The sequence below is a fragment of the Galleria mellonella genome, unplaced genomic scaffold (assembly GCF_026898425.1).
Source record: "Galleria mellonella isolate WM207_F2 unplaced genomic scaffold, CSIRO_AGI_GalMel_v1 utg312, whole genome shotgun sequence".
Classification (NCBI taxonomy): domain Eukaryota; kingdom Metazoa; phylum Arthropoda; class Insecta; order Lepidoptera; family Pyralidae; genus Galleria; species Galleria mellonella.
In genome coordinates this window covers 8,975,990-8,997,724 of record NW_026442074.1, presented here as the reverse complement: position 1 = coordinate 8,997,724, position 21,735 = coordinate 8,975,990, and the positions used below count along the sequence as shown (strand labels likewise).

Below are 21,735 nucleotides of genomic sequence, written 5' to 3'. Positions count from 1 at the left end.
CTTTATAATAACGCGAAGAAACACCCACTTTTTTATTTTGCCACGCTATCTAGTTCAGAGAAGTTGTTTAATATGTGTATATTATGTTAGCATTTTATGAAAGATACCTAATTTCAAAATTCCATGAAACATCTTTATAGTGCATCTTTATAGTGAAAATGACCATCTCGTTTTATAACAAGCACTAAGAACATACGAAATAGCATTTCGTAGAGTTAGAAAATACCTTGTCTGATTTTTTGTTGTATATAGCTTTATACCTTGGGTCTAATCTAAACCGAGTTAAAAAAAAATGGTTATAGAGTCAGGATCACCTATCCTGTTGTTTTGTCTATCCTTTGTCCAATCTTATGTGGGTACCTTAAAAAGGCATTTCTTTCCATATCTTCTGTCAAGATCTCTAATGTTTCGTATGCCACTCTCGTAATATAAAAATCTCTCTAATTCTAGATTTCCGCATGACGCAGCTCATTTATTATTAATATTAATAAGTTTAGTACAATGGATAATTAAGGTACAGTTTTATATTAAGCCATAAGCATCACAAAGATTCAAATTATATTATAAGATAGAATAATTATGAAAAAGCAATCACACTATCTCATCTTTATCATTATTCAGTCTGATTCAACCTTGTTTGTAATTCATTTGTTGGTGCTCTTACATTGTGATATTATTATATTGAAATTATACTAATAAAATAGACGTAGATACAACATTTTTTTTAATTAAACTGGTTTTTTTATAAATCTTTTTTATTTATTTCACATTCCTATCCAGTTGCCAGAAGGGAATTTTGAACAAAATAATGACTTATGACTTATATGTAACGAAGTATGCAAAGGCATAGGAAATTTTAAACAAAATCACTGTGGGTAGGTCTATCACGTCAGAATTTCTATTGCTAAGCAACTTAGCTATCTTTATTTCGTTTCGAATGGTAAGATATTGCAGAGTAATTTCCATAGCCTATCCCCTTCCTATGCACCCTAGTTCGTAGAGATAGCAATTAATGTCACAATATATTTATGAAGATGCTATTGTCGTACCATACATATAGCAACAACTGTATTTCTTGCCCGTTTTTCTCAACTAAAATTGCAGCTGGGCGGTAGATGCATCAAAACTACCAAAAATACCAGAGGGAGACTTGTACAAAAGTCGGTACTCGGTCGGTCGGTCGGTAGGTACCTCTGTCCTATTCGTGTTTCTACCGTGAAGCAGTTGTGTTTGCATGGCTGTGTTTCGGTTTGAAGGGTGGGATATGGCGTGAATTTACAGGGTACAGAGGAATAACACCTGAGTCCTCAGGAATGGCAACGCATGGGAGGTATCATGGGCGAAACAGTATACTCTGTTATGTCCATGGTACTGCTCTGTCTATAGACGACAGTTACCACTTTCCATCAGGTGGGCCGTCAGCTTGTTTGCCACTGTAAGTTGTCTAAAAAAATGTCATTATCATGTCAGTCATTATCTGTCCACTGCTGAATATAGGCCTCTTCCATAGGCTGTTAATTAAGTTTATTTGAATAAAAAATACTTATTTTTTATACAGAAACAACCACACCAGTAAAAACTCAAAATTATTAAAGGAGAGATTTACCAAAGTTTCAATGATTGGTGCTCACGTAATCGTGGGTAATATATTCTAGATATATAACAGAAATATATAAACATCGATAATTCGAGAGTATGCCAGAATAATCCTTACTAATACTTACTTAATAAGTGAGTTTGTTATAAAATTAATAATAAATGAGTAAGTTCCTTCCTGCGAGGAATGGCGGACAAGGGATGGGCAGCAGCGTCCCTCTTAAAACCTCTCTAAAAGCCAACTGCGGTTGCCAACCCGCCTGTCAAACGTGGCAACTACTGGCAAAACTCCCCTTATGGGGAATGCTTAAGTCCAGCAGTGGGTAGTTAACGGCTGAAATAATTATAATAAGAGTTCCTTCCTTATCGATCCCCTTTAGTACAAGTAATAAGGGATGGAGAAGTTATTCATAAAACCTATAGTTTACTTAGTCATTACCAATTTTAGACGTTTACAGCTTTTTTATCCTTCACATTTGTTCAACTTTACACAAACTTCCTGTATATCTGTTTACTTACACAAATTTATATAGATTTTTACTTTAATATCTATATACATAAGTAGTTAATTCAATTGTTGCACTTTCAATTCCTTAAAGATATTGCAATTACATAAATATACTGACCTATATTCGACACAACTTGTATTATTAAACAAATATTATTTACACTTTTGTTTCGGTCGAGTAAACTATAATCTGGTAAAGTTATTTTTTAAGCATCCCTTTAATGGTTGACAAACATAAATATAGTAAATAAAGCCCAAGAGGTTTAAGTGGTACTAAAAATCCAATTTTTTTAATGTATTTATGTATGATAATTAAATAAAAAAAAATATTAATAAATTAAATAATAATATAATAAGTTCGAAAGTCTGTAACGATGGATGAATGGATGAATGGATGTTTCTTACTCTTTTACGCAAAAATTACAGAATAAACTTGAATAAAATTTGAGTAATTACATAGTAACTTAGCACATAAGATACTGTATATACTTACTCATTTACGTGGTCAAAGCCCCGGAATACAGCTAGTAACTCACAAATTACAAATTAAAATTTTCCAATAATGATTCCAAATCGTATCACTTAAATATGGGAGTTGAAGGAATTTTGGATGAATATAAAAATAACATTTAAACGCATAATATATCGTCATAGTCATAGAATACTGACGTATCTGACAAATATTACATATGTAGATCCGTCAGTATTCTACGACTATGACGATATATAATATCTAGAATAAGTAACCCGACTATAAGTCGAGTTAATTATTCATTTATTTACATTTACATTGAGTTATATTGAAAATATATTTGTAACGACACCGCATTGCTCGTGAGAATAAGCAAGCGTGTGTTTACAAAAGGCTGCATTGCCCAACAGCTAAGAGATTAAGGTGTGAGGTTACGTTAGTCAGTTCACATTGTGCTTTGTGGCCGGACGGTCGCGAGCCACGTCACGTGTATTTTAACGTCTCTGCGTACGAACGTGAGTATATTTTTATTTTGTGATTTATTAAAACCAAATTACCAGTACAATTTTAGTCTATGGTTACTGAAACCCTTTTTGAAAATCCAATATGTTAAAAAATATGTATCAGTTATTGCTTTGTGTACTGTTATTCTTTTATTATTATATTTTTCTTTTTACTTTTATTATTGTTTTAAATAATAACAATTTATTAGTTAGTTAATAATTTAGTTAATTTATAATTGTTTCTAAGATAATTTATTTTAAGAGTTAATATAGATTTTATTCTAACTTCACCATAAACTGTTTTCCAAAGACTTTACTCCCATCTAATCTCAATAATTTATTAGCAAACAAAAGAATTATTTCTCCCATCAATAAAAATTAAAGGAACCTATTTTTAGTAATATTTATTTACTAACAAAATGACAGTCAATTTCATAAAAATATTTTTTTTTTTTAAATAATCTAACGAATTAGCTTACATCTATTAACTCTGACACAATAGGCTCAATACCGATTTCTGCGTGAATTGAACAAAACATGCAGGGCTTCCCATGGATAGCACAGTATATTCTGTGATGTTTATAGTGTATTTGTAAGCGACGTTTACCACTTTCTATCGAACGGAACTTGCCAGCATTCGCTCACTGCAATAATATACAAAAAATAAACTTTATAACTCATACTTTTTTTATATCACGAGGGTGGAAAACAAGCATACAGCCCGTCTGATGGTAAACGGTTACTGTAGCCTATGAATGCCTGCAATATCAGGGGTATTGCCGACCCTGAAGAAACCTCTTTACCCCCCTTTTGAAGAATTTTACTTTGTATGTGAGAATTCAAACACACAGTAACCACATACCATCAGGTGGGCCGTATGCTTGAATTTTACATTTTATTTTATTTGAATGGTATAAAAAAATCGTTACAAAATGATGTATGTATGAACAATAAAAGCTAAAATTGTTTACAAATTTTATCTGTCTGTCTGTGTGCTTGTTCTGTCGTCACGCAATAATAATTTAAACAAATTGGATGCAATTTTCATAACTGTATTTCTGAAAGTCAAACTTAAAATCTAGTGTATGTTTTATCCTTAGATTATATAGATAGAGTATCTCCATAGAAATGTTTCGAGAAAAACGGATCAACTTTTTCATACAATTTTGCGTGATAAATAGTTACGAGTGATTCCTTTACAACTTCTATATTTATTTTGTCTTATAAATTCTGCATCTTTTTAATGCGTAAACACTCATTTTATTTATTAAATACATAAAGATACATTTTATGTATAAGTACCTATGTAAAACACTGATAAAAAAAAACGAATCAACTAATTTGACAATTAAATTAACTGACAAAAAGTTGAGCCGTTTTTGAAGCTCGTTGCTCTATCTATTTAATCTAAGGTTTTATCTTGATATACTATCTAGAAATAGTTATTTAATTCCAAAATTTATGCATACGAAGTATTTGGCAAAAGCTAGTGGTAATAAGTCAAATTACTTAAAATAAAATGACTATTTTTTTTATTGTCAATGATGTTGCATCGATAAAGTCAGTTGACTTGTTTTCCCATTGTTCATTTATGTGTAACATTATAATAACTGGTAGGTGCTTATTATAAACACTTAACATAAATGATTTCAATAATGGGATATACTATGTTATTTAAGTATTTTATTTATTGGAAATAATTTATATAACTCTAATACACGTGTTTTACTTGATTCTCATTTTCTTTGATTTCATAATATATACAACTATAAGTAATATGATTTGTATCTGTGGTAAAGTAAGTTTGTACTTAACTAGTCTAAATTTTAACATGACTAAATAAAAAAAAATACTAAAAATATTTTTAATAATTTAAATTAAATCATTATAAATAAAAATTGTAACATGAGTACTTAAATTTACTTGATGATGATGATGATTTATGAGTACTTTAATTTAATATATTATTATTAAAATAAAATTCAGCTTTCTATGGGTAAAACAATTTTAAAAAGCAGTTATTGTAATAACTGTTTTTTAGTTTATCATATACAAACAAACAAATCCTTTTTTATAATATTAATAAAGATAATATTCTTATCGATAAGGTTAATTTAATTACTTTTTCTTTCTTGTTTTTCTTTCTTTTTTCTTACAATGCTTTGTAACACTCAAATAGTCTTACAATGAAGTCTTTGTTTTCTTACAATGCAAAATTATTAAACCATCTCAAACTCACTACTGAGCGCTCATACATTTTGCAACACATTGTCTTGTGGGCACATACTCGTATGTCCCAATCAACGAAGGTCAGCATAATACTTGTCCGTATCCGGGGTACGTCACTGTCATCTGCGACATTGACGTATTGCACAACACTACACAATACAGTATGACAATTAGATATGGAATCGAATAGATAACATCATCGGCAAGATTATTTACTACAATAAAACTGATATAGATTAAAGATGGAGTGTAAGGAAATATCCAAAGCCGGAAAACTATTAAAAAAAAGTATGACAGTTAGTGATGTGCATAGAGAACGATTTTTAATATTCGCGTATATTGAGAAAAATCGCCGGAGTGTCAATTATATTTGTGTGTATTATAGTTTAGTACTAATACATACTACTTGTATTATAGTAGTACTAGGTTAGTGGCAGTACATAGTAAAGTACATAAAACTCGAAGTTTTTTAATTTAGTTTTATGTCCATCATCATGTAATCATGAATTCGAGAAAAAAATCGAATTCGAACATTTTTCGAGCAAAAATCAATTTACGTTATTCTAAGTATGTCGATTTCTCGAGGAAAAGCCGATCGAGTTGGTTTGAATAATTACGAACGTTTGAGACGAATAGCATCGATTCGAACCACGACAAACATTTTCGAACATATGACTTCGAATTTCGAGATTTTACAGTATAAAATGAATTAGAATCACTATATCTATTTCAACATTATGTCGAAAAAACAATAATTTGCTTTCTGGTGTATATAACGATAATTATATAGTTATTTAAGCCGTGTGGGCCCGGCATAAAAGGGCCACCCCTTTCTTTCCCGTGGGTGTCATAAGAGGTAACTAAGAGAGGGCGAGGCAGCAGCGTCTCTCTTAAAACATCTCCAAAGCCTAGATACGATATTCAATCCGTCTGCCAAGCATAGCAACTACTGGCAAAACCCAAGGGGGAAGCTTATGTTTAGTAGTAGACAGTTAACGGCTGAAACGATGATGATGATATAGTCATTTAATCCTTTTCCTTTAGTAATTCAGAGAAAAAAAGTAGAAAATATGCTTTATTTGCAACAAATATACGTTAGGATTTTTTTAAAAGATGAAAATGCAATGGCAACCCTGCCTACACTGACAGTATGCCAATGAATAATTAGTCAGGATGAAGTTGACTCATCATAACAAATTCAGCAGAAATTACCCACAATAGTTTCCAATGGGAACCACGCAGAAATCGACCTGATAGTGTATATTGCTACCAATAGGGGCCATTTACTAACAATTTCTTCCCTCCCTCCCTTACACGTTTGTTTAAAAATAACAATACTGTAAAGAATACAAATTGTTTTATTAAAACAATAAGAATATATCCTTTATTCTTATTGTTTTAATAAAACAATTTGTATTCTTTACAGTATTGTTATTTTTAAACAAACGTGTAAGGGAGGGAGGGAAGAAATTGTTAGTAGAGCGTTTGTCATTTGCGCGGAAGTAAATGCAAATGTCTCAATCTCTGTTAGAAGCACGTTTGTAACTTCATTTTTCTTTTATTATTGACTCTGGCTTTTACCCTCGACTTACCACAACCAAGATATGTCCATATCTTGACCAGGATAAAGAGTAGCCTATATCTTTCTTCATACCATCGATGATATGCATCATATTCTATTAGAGCGTCGTATTAACACAAAGGAAAGAGAATAATTCATGCGCCACTTTAACTTAAATAAATTGAATGTTGGTCTTATTCAATCTATGTTAGCTGAACTTAAACCAGAAATTTTTGAACATCTCTGTAAATTATTGATGCCCATTATTTCTTCTCTTTCCGCATCTTGGGAAAGTAGATAAAGTTTTGTTTGAGAAATTTGTTCAGGGTACGATAGGACTGATATGCCTGAAGAAGGTAAAAGCCCTTAAAATAATAATAAAAAAAAATCTTTCTTCATCTTATATAGTACGTGCATATCAAAATTTTACAGCGATTTGTCAAGTCCTTAAAGTAACAAACAAACTCCCTTTCATATTTTTAATATTAGTAAGGATTGCTTGCTATTTCACACGCGTAGATTTTGGGACGAAACATACAACAAATTTTAAGTTCAACCATGATGGTCAACCATATTGAGAAAATCGCATACTTTAATATTTTTTGTATGATTACAGACAAATATATAGTTAAGACGGAAATATTGTTATGGCTTCTATTGCTCTTATTAATATCCCTGATATTTATTTTTTCTTAAATATCTTAATGAAAATGTAGACAAAAGAATAATTTAATTGACCAAAAATTTTGACAGTCTATTCTGTATAATAATAAAGGCTTTCATTAGACACTACAAACTAAATAAGCGCATAGCGCAACTAGGCTTATGCCCAAAAAGTGTTTACAGATGCAGATTTTGTCACAATTAAAAAAAACGGCAGGGCACGTAATTTGTGGCTGCAGCCCACTTATACACAAATGATATATATATTTGGAAAATACATTTATACCCATTTATACCCTGAGAATATAAAAACAGGAATTACGAGCGAACTTTAAAATACTCGAACACAAAAGATCACGAAGGTCGCAGCGTTACAGGTTTTTCTGCTTGACCAAGCCCATTACTCAAATAATAATAATAGATAATCTATTGACGATAAATAAAAAATCTAGTAATTAATTGAATATTTCGATTTGTTACTAATTTAATTTATATATCTATAATATAAGTTTGTACGATAATTAAAAAAATAATCTGTAAATAAAATAAATAAAAAAAAAATTGTGTTTCACAAAAAAAAAAAACAACCTCCTTCAATTGTAACAAAACCAGTTATTTTAATTTAAAACTAAACCACTTAACCGGTTTTAATAAAATTTCTATGGGACCAATATCAAAGCATATGCTTTTAGATAAGAATTTCCAAATCAACTGATGTAGAAATGAGGTAACAAACGTTAAAAAAAAACCGAAATCAGAACCTCCTTCTTTGAAGTTGGTTAAAAGGACTTATTACTTTTTCCCTAAGTTCGATTGAAATAGATGATAGTTATAATTTTGACATATGTATATATCACCAGGAGTGGCCAACCAGTCGATAGCGACTTTTAGTCCAGTCAATCTTGGCAAGGCAAAAAATATAATATTTTGCTAATCTAGTGGAAAATGCTTACACGCAATGCTTACACTAATATAACGAAGTAATTACTAAGAATAGTTTTCAGTTTTAAAAAAAAAAATATTACACAATTATGTGCTGAACTATTTTGTTTGTGTAGATCGTACAGAGTTTCGTCAATAAACAGTAGATCTTAGGTATAGTCGGCCAGCCCATGATATATACCATTATTCGTAAAGCCATAGATAGAACAATACATAGTAGTGACGGCTCTCACTTCGTTCAGTTCCCATAAACTTATTGTTCTATAAATGTAATTACTTTGTACCGTTACAGTTGCACAGACCTGGGGTGTTGCGTGCAGTTATCTCGTGCAATATAACTGTACTGCTTCACTTACCAGGTATATTACCATAACCTAGTCCAGCCTAGACCTCGTATTTTCTACGTGAACTTGTTTGTAAATTACTTATCCTACAGGAATGCATTGCGTTGAATAATTTAAGATTTTCCTCCACAAAGAAACGTTGATTTTTAATACTGGCAATACCAGTTATGTTGATTTAGAAACTAAACTACAAAAATCGATTTTAATAAAATTTCGACGAGATTAATCTGAAAATATATTGTTTTAAATAAAAAAAAGAATTGTCCAAATCAGTTTATAAATAACGCAGTTCTGAAGTGACGAACAAAATAAAAATACAATCGAATTGGAAAACATCTTTTTTAAGCAACTTCAAAAAGAAAGAGGTTCCTAATTTATTTGTATGTTTTACTTAATGTTACAAATACAAAATATAACATACAAATTCAAAAGAGTCATCCATTATAATTGCATACTGACATTAGGTATAAATTACAGAGATGAAATACAATGAAAGGCTAAGGAATTGCATAAAATTATCACAACGTTGTCATTACTAAAGACTACTGTTATTTTGCTCGCGAACTATACTATTGTCTGGTATTTTCCTCATTTCATAATTTACTTATCAAGATGAAACTATTAATTTATTTACTCCAAGTTAAAGTCTGAAATAACTCGAGTATTGTTTGTCTTAAGAGCAAACATAAATTTAAATTACGTCCTCTTTTAATATCCTGTCTCCTTAGTTGTTTGTTAGTGGCTTAAAGGGCAACATTAGCCCTTTACCAATAAAAAAAAAACTTTAAATTATAAGGCAACGTCGCTATTATCATTTATTAATTAGCAATTATTATTAATATATAGTCGATTAAAAAAATATATTAAACATTTTTCAATGATTTTAATTCATTATTTAAAAACTACTCTAATGTACATACTCATAAGTTAATTATAAAATATGTTGTATATAATTCTACTATTAAAAACTTTATATATATATAAAACGTATATATATATATATATATATATATATATATATATATATATATATATATATATATATATATATATATATATATATATATATATATATATATATATATATATATATATAAACAAACTATATAACTCACCCAACCCATACAACAGTCTGCTTTTTGTAATACACATTTTATTTGATATGTTACTAATTTCATTAAGGAAATGTTACTGAGATAATTTAAACAAAATTGAGTTAGCTTTTCATTTAGTTTTTTTTTTTTCACCACAAAGTTGGCAAAGAAGTATACCGCCCGTCTGATAGTGATCGAACACTGTAGCATATTAACGTGTACAGCACCAAGGGTATCACGTGCACGTTGCCGACCCTGAAGAAATCTTAATATATATACCCTTTTTGATGAACCTATGCTGTAGTCTCTAGGGGACTTAAAGATCGAGTGATGGACAGCAGTGTCCCTTTTAAAATTTCACCAAAACCCTAACTGCGGTTGCCAACCCGCATACCAAGCGTGGCAATTACTGGCAAAACCTTCTTAATAGGAGAAGGTTATATTTAACGGAGTACAGTAAATGGTTGATATAATGAAACAAAAAAAAACTAACAGAATTGAGAACTCCTTTTTTGAAATCTGTTGATAAATAGACAAAAATTATAAAAAAAAATATCGTATTATGTATTACACGTTCTTAGTCTTTACATTTTTTTGTAAAGAGTATCTATCTTTATTTTTTTTCTAATGTAATGATTTAATGTAGATAAATTGTAATGAGTAGATTTTTTCGTACTTCTGTATTGTCGCACTTCCGTGATTCGCACTTTGAATACTCAATCTATTTTTAAAACATATAAAGAAGGATGTTCTTAGTGCGTCTTCATTTTTTTGTACATATATTACGCGATATCTTCGGTAATTCAGAACAGTTTTGTTAGTCTTTTGTTAAACACAAAGCATGCTGTGGTTGACTCTAAATGTAAGAACAGTTAGACCTAATCCACTAGTGTAGGGGGGGAAAGGGATTGTTAGTAATGGAGACTGGAATCCCATTGCTAGCAATATTGGGTATATAGTGTTGTAACATTATTACTTTGGGGGGAAAGGGATTATCAGTAATGGAGACTGAGAATCCTATTGCTAGCAATATACCCAACCAGGTCAACCTCCTCGCGGTTCTCCCTGGAAACTATCATGGTTAATTTGTGATGAATTCATCATGATGGGCTAACTGGCTTGTTTTCATTCTCATCTATCACCCTTCACTGGTGCTCCGCCATGCGGGGTTATTAACCCATAATCACCCATAAAAAAAAACAACGAATATAATACTTTATGTTCTAATTCACACGGACGAAACTGTGGGAAAGGTAGGTATAATTGGTAAAAATAAATTTTTAGACATTGGCAACAGTAAACATACTAAGCCTGTAATTCGTATTATATATATAAAGATACATTCACAAATCACTTTTATCTGTAGTCGACAAGATGGAAAGAAAATTAGTAGAACAAAATATGCTAATAAATTACTACCAATGTTTATAAAGCGATGATAATAGTCGTGATAATACTGCGTACTATGCTTAAGATATTATACAGCTGACCACACTAGACGTGTTATGCATGTTACATAGGATAAACAAAGCAGATAGCTTGTTTCAATGTTAAATAAGTAAGATAAAACCAATAAGCATAAAGAATTAAACTATGTATTTTTTATTTTTTTTATTTTAGGCTGAATATACTCGGCAAAAAAAATTATTGCTGGATTTTTTAGAGTCAGCACTGCCCTAATATTAACAAAACTAAAAAATGAAACTATGCAACTATCTAGAAGTATCAATACAATAAAATAAATGAATATTCAGTGTGATACATTCATTATACAATTCATGGTCCTAAGTATCGATATCGATAGGCATCATAAAAACCTAGTTAGTTTATAGCGCAAAATTTTCGCATTCTATTAATTGGTTGCATAGAAATTATATCATATCATTTTTTGTTCAAAGTGACGCAAACCCGTGTTTATACACAATAATATCACAACACACTGCTATCTAACCTCATTTTTAATTTAATTCGCACCATATTGACTCCCACAATTGTGTTCTTCTTTTTAAATATTTAAAAAAATGCGCATTCCGTTTTCAGAATAATAAATAGGTACCAAATATTTTAACAAATATAATTAATGTTAATGTAAATGTAGTAATTGAAAAGAGGTAATATTATTGTCATTTGCTTGAATACTGTAGTTTATCTTACGGTCAAAGCACATTTTAATATATGGGATCGAGTCTAAGGTGCCTTTTCTATAAACTATAATCTAATCTCTAAATCGGTAAAATAAAATATCTGTAAAATTAAATAAACAAAAAAAAGATTTCAATTATTGAAATTTAAATTAATATGTGACCTGCATACAGATATACACATGCAGACACGACATACATACATATGATAGACATACAGACTTGACCCATTTATTAATAATATAATCATCGTGTAACAATAAAAAAGTTAAATAGTGCAATCAATCATGCATCACTCATCATCAATGTCTCTCAATGACAATATAAGATACATCAAATCGTCTATAAAAAAATTATCCAAGGTATTATGTAGTTATACGTAATTACATCTAAATTAGCTTTAAGCAGGGGATTTTTTATCTATATGTATATATATATATATATATATATATATATATATATATATATATATATATATATATATATATATATATATATATATATATATATATATATATATATATATATATATATATATATATATATATATATATATATATATATATATATATATATATATATATATATATATATATATATATATTAAAAAAAAATTTAAAAGATCGTTCCTTTGGACTTTAATTGTAGGATTTATAACGAACGAAATATCAAACTCTACTTACTGGACCAATTGCGGTATGAAAAAAAACACAAAATCAAGTCCGAAAATAACGGAATTTCATTCCATGGTAGACCCTTAAAAATGTTATGTCCTACTACTATTATAAACATGAAATTTTATGACGATGGATAAATATTTTGCTATTCTTTCACACAAAAAGTACTGAATGTACCTACTCTGAACAAAACCGCAGGACACGACTAGTATGTATAACCTGTGCGATCTATATTAAATACCCAACGAACGCTCATGACTTCATCTTATATTTCGATAGTATAAATTGTCTCAAGGAAACATTACCAATTTTAAAGAGTGCTTCCTGTTATTAAGGAACTTGAGTGTACGGGTTTGACATTACCTCTTACTGGCCATTATTCTTTGAGCAATTAGCACGTTAACAAAGAGTATTGAATTACGCAGATCGGTCACATCGTTCCAATTTAGGTATAAAGTTATTTTACTAATAAGAAATCGAGAGACGAGACCATACCCATAGGACGTTGTTATAGCTATCATATTCATATCTTTTATTAACCAATGTAACAATTGTCGTCACACACTATATTTACTTTATATTTACGTTCTTTTGTTTATTTATTCATTGTTTATTAGACCACATTACAAAAAAGTTTAGTGAAAAAAGCAGACTTAATGCTATGCAGCATTCTCTCCTAGTCAATCTTTGGCAAAACAGAAATGTAATTATGCAGTGATAAATTGAAATTTGTTTAAAAAAAACAACTACACCGTAGCTCGTATCTGTTTGATCCACTTTTGAACATAGAAATACAGAAATGGGCATCAACGTTCCCCTTAAAATATCACAAAAACCTAACTTCGGATGCTATGGGGGAAGGGATAGTTAGTAATGCGGACTATAAGTCCCATTGCTAGCAATATACCCTATTAGGTCGCTCTCCACGTGGTTCCCCTGGAAACCATCAACCAAGCATAGCAACTACAGGCAAAACCTTATAATGCCTATGTTCAGCAGTGGACAGATAACGAATGGTATGATATTGATTATTTTATTTTTAAATTTGTTATTGGCAAACGTATTATTGTAATAGGTAATTTATTATACATTTTCAGCTAAAAATTTATACCCATTCAATATTTTTAATTTATTTTTAATAAACTCTCAAACATTGGATTAAATATGAACTTTGTTATTTATAATATTTGGCGACGAAATTGCATACAAGACAGTCCTTAATCACACTTAAACGAGCGGACTTAAAATAGAGAGCCTACCATGAAATGTTTTCCGAAATTTCGGAGCCGAACGAAACACAAATTTAATGTTAAAATTACATAATACTTACCGTTTAAAAACATTAAAAATATGAAAATATTATTCCTTGGAACTTTTATGGTAGGATTTATGACGAACGAAATATTAAGCTCCATTTACTGGCCCGATTTAGGTGTGAACAAAAACACGAAATTGAGTCCGAAACTTCGGAATTTCATTTCATGGTAGGCCCACTGATGTCCCACTATCCTAAATTATCAAATGCCAATATTTTTAATCTATAATTTACACAGATAAAACCATGGGTTTCAACTAGTAAATTACATCACGCTCACCGGAATAAACAACTTATGATTCTATCTGAAGCGGAAAAATCCGGTCTTATAATAACACAGAACAAAAGATTTGCAAACGTCTTCATAATTGATAATGATAGGCAGTAATGGCCGTGAGACTAACACCTCACTGTGGCCTTCCATTAATCATGGTTATAGAATGGTTTCAGCATTGTCCCATAGCTTCGAGGGTCAAATGTAAACATTATGTTTTTATTATTTGACAATAATTACCATATAATTTTGAAATTTTGTTCCACAAAAGGAAACAGAAAATTTTATCGTAGCAAAATCAGTTATTTTGTTTTTAAAACTAAACTACTGTATCGATTTTGATAAAATTTCTATGACATCAATCTGAAAGTATATTGTTTCAGATATAAAAAGAATTTTCGAAACAGACTTCAAAAAGAAGATTCGAGAACCTTCTTTTTGAAGTCTGTTGAGAGTGTCAACTTAATAGTACATAATATTATAAAGTGATATCATAATGTATTCTGTGAAGTTTATGCTGTTTTTTTTATGTATAGACATGAGTCGATAGCGCCAATAGCAAGAACGGTTACTAGTTCTATCGAGTGATTTTTTTTATACAACTTAGAATGACAAACAAGCTGACGGCCCACCTGATGGAAAGTGGTAACCGTCGCCTATAGACATGAGCAGTACCATGGACAAAACAAAGTATACTGTTTCGCCCATGATACCCCCCATGCGTTGCCATTCCTGAGGACTCAGATGTTATTCCTCTGTACCCAGTAAATTTTTGTATCATTCCAAATTGAACATTAAATATGTGGGAATAATACTTTGTAACTTTACAAATTTATTGTTAAAATCTACGTGAATGAAATAGCCGATAAAATTTACTTAAAACATTGTTTCAGGTAAAAATGAAGCTAAAATCTGAACTTCTAGTCCAGCCTTCGGGTGAGATGTGGAAGAAAATCAGAGTTGAGCTCAACGAGGATGTGAATACACGTAATCAAGATCTGGCCGCGATCAAGGAATGGTTGAGGAAGCAGCCGCACCTACCTGATGAATGGGGTAAGCCGGAAGCATAAAACATCTGACTTAATCTTCCACTTCGCTTACTACTTAGATACTACGTTGTTATTAGGTCTTTCAGAACGCTGACAGATGGTATTAACACGTTCTCAGATCACATTCACTCGTAATTCAAGCCATTGGGATCTTTCGTGTTTCCCTGCCTTACTTGATCGTTGAAGTTATTCCTATAATAGACTCGTATCCATACTTTTTAACGACTCACAATTGCTTTTATGTTTCGTAGATTTTAATTCCTCACTGCAAACTCTACAGTGTCCTAACAGATGTACTCGGAGGGAAAGGGATTGTTAGTAATGGAGACTGAGAATCCATTGCTAGCAATATACCCAACCAGGTCGACCTCCACGCGGTTCCCCCTGGAAACTATCATGGTTAATTCCTAAGAAATTCATCATGATGGGCTAACTGGCCTGTTTACATTCTCAGCAATCACCCTTCACTGGTGCTCCGCTAGCGTATTCCGTTAGCGCAGGCGCGGTTACCATACCATTTTCACCCATCGAAAAAAAAAAAACAAATGTACTCATCCTTTCCTTATCAGTTGAAAAAAGAGCAAAATGGATTTCCACATCAAATGCTCCATCGACTTAGTTCCCTAACTACGTACTAATATAGTGTAATTATAGAATACACCTGTTGTATAGTATCTGTAGATTATACAAAAGTCGATTGCTTGGGTACCTCTGTGCCATTCGTGTTTCTACCATGAAGCAGTTATGTTTCCATGACTATGTTTCGGTTTGAATAGTGGGATATGGCGTGAATTTACAGGGTACAGAGTAATAACACCTGAGTCCTCAGGAATGGCAACGCATGGGGGGTATCATGGGCGAAACAGTATCCTCTGTTATGTCCATGGTACTGCTCATGTCTATAGACGACGGTTACCACTTTCCATCAGGTGGGCAGTTAGCTTGTTTGCCATTTTAAGTTGTATAAAAAAAAAAATTGTAGTAATAATTAAAGATTGTGTTCCATAAAAAACCTACTTCCATTATGACAATACTAGTTATTTTGGTCTAAAAATAAAACTACTAAACTGATTTAGATAAATTTCTATGGGATCAATCTGTAAGTATATCCTTTCAGATAAAAAGAGAATTTTTCAAATCGGTTAAGAACTGGCAGAGTTATGAGGTAACAAACACAAAAAAAAACAATAAAATTACGAATCTCATTCTTTTCGGAGCCGCTTAAAAAGATTTGATAAAGAATAAATAGCAAAAACATTAATATAAATTATTCTCTTGCCATTGTCAAATGACTTGTATTTTTTTATTTATACGTTTTTTTTTTTTTATTTCATTAAAATTAGCAATTTATTGTATTTAATAATTAAATAATTTCATGATATCAACCTTTAACTTACCACTGCTGAACATAAGCCTCCCCCTTAAGGAGTTTTGCCAATAGTTGCCACACTTGACAGGAAATACGCCTGCCAAACAACCACAGTCAGGTTTTAGAGACGTTTTAAGAAGGACGCTACTGCCTATCCCTCGCCAACCCTCTGTCGGTTCTTACTACACCCACAGGATAGGAAGGGCTGGCCTATTCTATGCCGGAACCACACGGCCAATTAAATAATATGTTTGTTAATATTAACTTATAAAATTAAAAACAATACACATGTAACATGTGAAATATAAATTACTTAAAATTAAAATAGCAACATCCTATTGTATATTATTATGAAGCATCTCAAGCTACATCGTTAACTCAAGTGTAATACTTATGCTACATAAAACTGTGTAATTGTAAATAAAACTTCCATAAAATTCTACAATTAGTGCTTATAAAGTCTAAATAATTACTTCCTACTAGTGATTTAACAGACATGTCTAGACTGAACAATGTGTTTGGGACACCATTTAATCATTTGGGACATACCCAAAACCAATGAACCACTGGTTATTCCATATGCTGTGGCAACATCTCGAAACAACGCTCTCAAAGAACTGATTCTCTATTCAAAACCGTGCAAACTATTACTATTGTTTATTAAAAAAAAAATAGTATTATGTAGCATAATTTCTTGCTAATCATCAGATGAATTAAATGCACTTTTCGTTAGCAAACAATATGGCCAACGATCAAGTTACAATACGGCACAAACGAATTGTTTCGCTGATGGACAGTGTGCGTGTTGGCTCAAACAGTGTCCTGAAGATAATTGTTGGTAAAACGGACTGTCTTATACTAAAATATTGGGTGGGACAGGTTGTCAATGCAAGAGCGTCATGATCGCTCATTTAATAACATAGGTTAAGTAAATTTATAACTAACAAAATGGGCCTTGAAATTAAATAAATATTATTATTATTATTATAAAAATATATGGTAAATAAAAATTCATTAATTCATTCATACCTATGTAGTGATAGTTTTAATCCCTAAATCGCACTGTACAGGCAGTATGTACATAAAACATCAAAAATGGTGATTGACATCAAATATCAAAGAATTTTTGGCCGTTAGCATTTTTATGGACAGAATGAAAAAAACTAGTGCAGTAGTATAAGAATAAATTTATTCTTATGATAGTACTTAGAAATACTTAACTGTTGCTAAATTTTATTGTACCCAATTTTAGGATACTTTCTTAAATTTCTTAACTGTGTCTGAATATAAAGTGTACATTTTAACAGTGGATAAAATCGTGATAAAATTTTATGTATAATAAAATTAACACAGCTTGCTATGTATGTACATTACATACAGTACATTAGTACATCACAATAGGGGGAAAGGGATTTTAAGTAATGAGGTCTAATAGCCCCATTGCTAGCAATATACCCTTTCAGGTCGACCTCCACGCGGTTCCCCCTGGAAACCATCATGATTAATTCTTGTCGAATTCATCATGGTGGGCCAACTGACCTGCATTCATTCTCACCTATCATCTTCCACTGGTGCCTCGTCGGTGTATACCGATAGCGCGGGCGGGTTTACCATTCCATTTTCACCCATTAAAAAAAAGTACATCACAATGGAGATCCATCTTCACACGATATACCTGGAAAAATCTGGGTTAAGTCCTGATGAATTTGACATGATTCGCCAACTGATGAACTGACTTCATCCTCACTTATTGTCCTTCACTAGTGCCCCGCCTGCGTATACTAATAGCACGCAAGCATTTTCTTTTAATGGCTAATAATGGAATGGCAATACCGCCTGCATTAACGGTATATGCTGATGGGACATTGTCTCATAATAGCCAATTCATAAAGAATTAACCAAGATGATTTTCAGAAGGAACTACGTAGAGACAGACCTGATAGAGCCTAAGGGTTATTATTATCATTATTAATATTTCATGACCGAAAAAATATATATTTCATGTGACATGATCATATTTCTTTGTAAAATGTACAAGGAACTTTTTAATATGAAAAATGCAATATTTTACCAAAAATTATTACATTATTTGAATTACAATTACACTAACACACAATACAGTCTCCATACACTATTCGTCAGTTAAGTGGAGTAGTATCTTCTAATTCTTCAACAAATTTCTTTTATAATGTCGATCGATTCAAAATCTATTCCTAGAAAAACTACCAGCCTTGGAAAAACAAAAAAATCAGAAAGGGCATATTAAGTAAGTGCCATATTTGATCAATGATATTCGTCGAGTTGTTGTTTAAAAAATCTTACACAACGACGACCTTGTAAGATGGTGCATCATCATCATGTAATATCCATTAATTTTTTTTATGATATTTACTATAGCAAAACAAGTTGACGGCCCGCTTGATAGAAAGTGATTACCGTCGCCTAGGGCCATAGGCATAACAGTATCATAAATATCGCTGAACTTATCTCATCGTTGAACTTATACTATATATATAAATATATATATATATATATATATATATATATATATATATATATATAAATATATATATATATAAATATATATATAATATATATATATATATATATATATATATATATATATATATATATATATATATGGAAAGTGGTAACCGTCGCCTATAGACATTAGCAGTACCGTGGACATAATAGAGTATACTGTTTCGCCCATGATACCCCCCATGCGTTGCCATTCCTGAGGACTCTGGTGTTATTCCTCCGTACCCAGTAAATTCACGCCATATCCCACCCGTCAAACCGAAACACAACCATGCAAACACAACTGCTTTACGGTTGAAACACGAATGGGACAGAGGTACTCAAGCAATCGACTTTTGTACAAAGTCTCCCTACATTACTATTTCTGAAGACCATTCATAACTTGTAATTTCATTGCATACGACCACTCTACATACCGGAACTCAATTATTCAAATACATCTGAATCTAACATAAATACGAATAGGACAAAAATACCCAAGCAGACGACTTTTATACAAATTTTCCAGTGCTTCATCCTTAGCACGTCTGTACTACTAACTTAGAGCTATTTACACACAGTACAGTGTTACTAACTCAGCACAGTGGTCCTGTCTTAGTACAGTGCTAACAACTCAGCCTCTCAATACTAATTCAACACAGTGCTCTGACTCTGCTCAGCACTACTAATTTAATACTGCGCTTCTAATTCAGCACAGTGCTATAAACTCAGCACTGCACAATTAACTCACCACAATCCTACTGACTCAACACATTGCTAAATTACAGGAAAAAAATCGTTCTTAAAATTGCCACTTGCAAGCAATGACAGTAAATCACCGGATCATTCTCTTGTTTTAAAAGTAATACTTAAATAATGGTCGATCATAAGCAAAACACAAACATGACTGGGTGACTGATTCTCTTAACCGCAAGTGTTTCGAAACGATATTGCAAAAGCGGATAGGCAGCCACTTGTACACGCCGTAGTTATTTATCTTAAATCAATGTCAAGGTTCCCCTCCAAAATAATTATTTATATATTTGTTAGTTTTTTTTTTTTTTAAATAAGCATTTTGTTCCAAAGGGGCAATGCTATTAGTGTCATCAGTATTTAACCTTGAAGTGGCATATTACAATAATATAATTATGTAATAAATTTAATAATTACAGAAATATTATTAAAATATGAAAGTCATAATAATTATCAATTACTAATATTTCTACAACAATTTCCAATTATATAGTAAATTATTAAGTATCTAATCATAAATATTTTTTTTTAATAATTACAGTGTTATACATACAATCTATGAATTTAAATAAGGTACTACGATTTAATTCAATAAAAGTTAAAAATATTTATTTATATAATACTAGCGGCCCGGTACGTGCTTCGCTACGCATAAAGCGAAATAATAAAAAAATTAAACCTCAATACCATTTATTCAAATAAAAAAATATTTTATTAATTGCTAGCTATTTTAATTTTACTGTTAACACTGAAAAAAGTTTGAATTTGACACAAAAATCCCCATTGCAAAATTATCCGCCATTTATTGAATTCATTTGTTACAAAAAATGTGACAAATGAAGAACCGCTCGACCGATTTTGTGCAAACTTCACATAAACCATTTACTAAATAGTCCGAACAAAGCCTAAACATTTGGTTTGGATAGGTGAGCCTGTTCTCGAATTATAAAATTACAACGAAAAGTGGCATTAATTTATATATATATATATATATATATATATATATATATATATATATATATATATATATATATATATATATATATATATATATATATAATGGCAACGCATGGGGGGTATCATGGGCGAAACAGTATGTGTCCATATTTATATACAGTTTCGTTGCAAATTACTTCTTCATTAAATAAATATTACTTTCTAATAGTACAGTTTTCGCAAAAACAAATCACACAAGTCTCGAGTGAAATATCATTCGACTAAAATCATGTATTTATAGAATGACAAACAAACTAACGGCCCACCTTGTGGAAAGTGGCGACTGTGAAAGTGGTAATACAAATAGCACCGTGGACAATATAGACTACTCTAATATACATAAAAAATGTTCAACATTTGTTTTCTTATAGGTTCTACATATATATATATATATATATATATATATATATATATATATATATATATATATATATATATATATATATATATATATATATATATATATATATGATATCAGCCGTTACCTACCCACTGCTGAATTATGTTTCCTCTCCCTTGGCAACAGATTGGCAACCGTGGTTAAGCTATAGTGATGTTTTAAGAAGGACGCTGCTGCCTGTCACTCAATCACTTCCCTTGGTTGGTTGATTCCCTTAGTCGGCTCTTACGATAATTACAGAAATGGAAGAGGTTATTCTTTGTCAGGCATATACAGGATATACATATATATATATAATTTTAATGGGTGATAATGATGATGTAATAAAT

General features: G+C 31.0%; 1 protein-coding gene across 1 annotated transcript in view; it reads left to right on the top strand.

Annotated features, from left to right (window-relative positions):
* The first annotated feature begins 2,958 nt into the window (after positions 1-2,958).
* The window catches only part of LOC113514651 (alpha-tocopherol transfer protein-like), a 29,804-nt gene continuing 11,027 nt past the window's right edge, over positions 2,959-21,735 (top strand). Inside the window, exons 1-2 of the mRNA XM_052896010.1 lie at positions 2,959-3,091; positions 15,213-15,372. Of these exons, the coding sequence (XP_052751970.1) occupies positions 15,219-15,372 (154 nt within the window). The 5' untranslated portion in view covers positions 2,959-3,091; positions 15,213-15,218. The remainder of the gene's footprint in view (positions 3,092-15,212; positions 15,373-21,735) is intronic.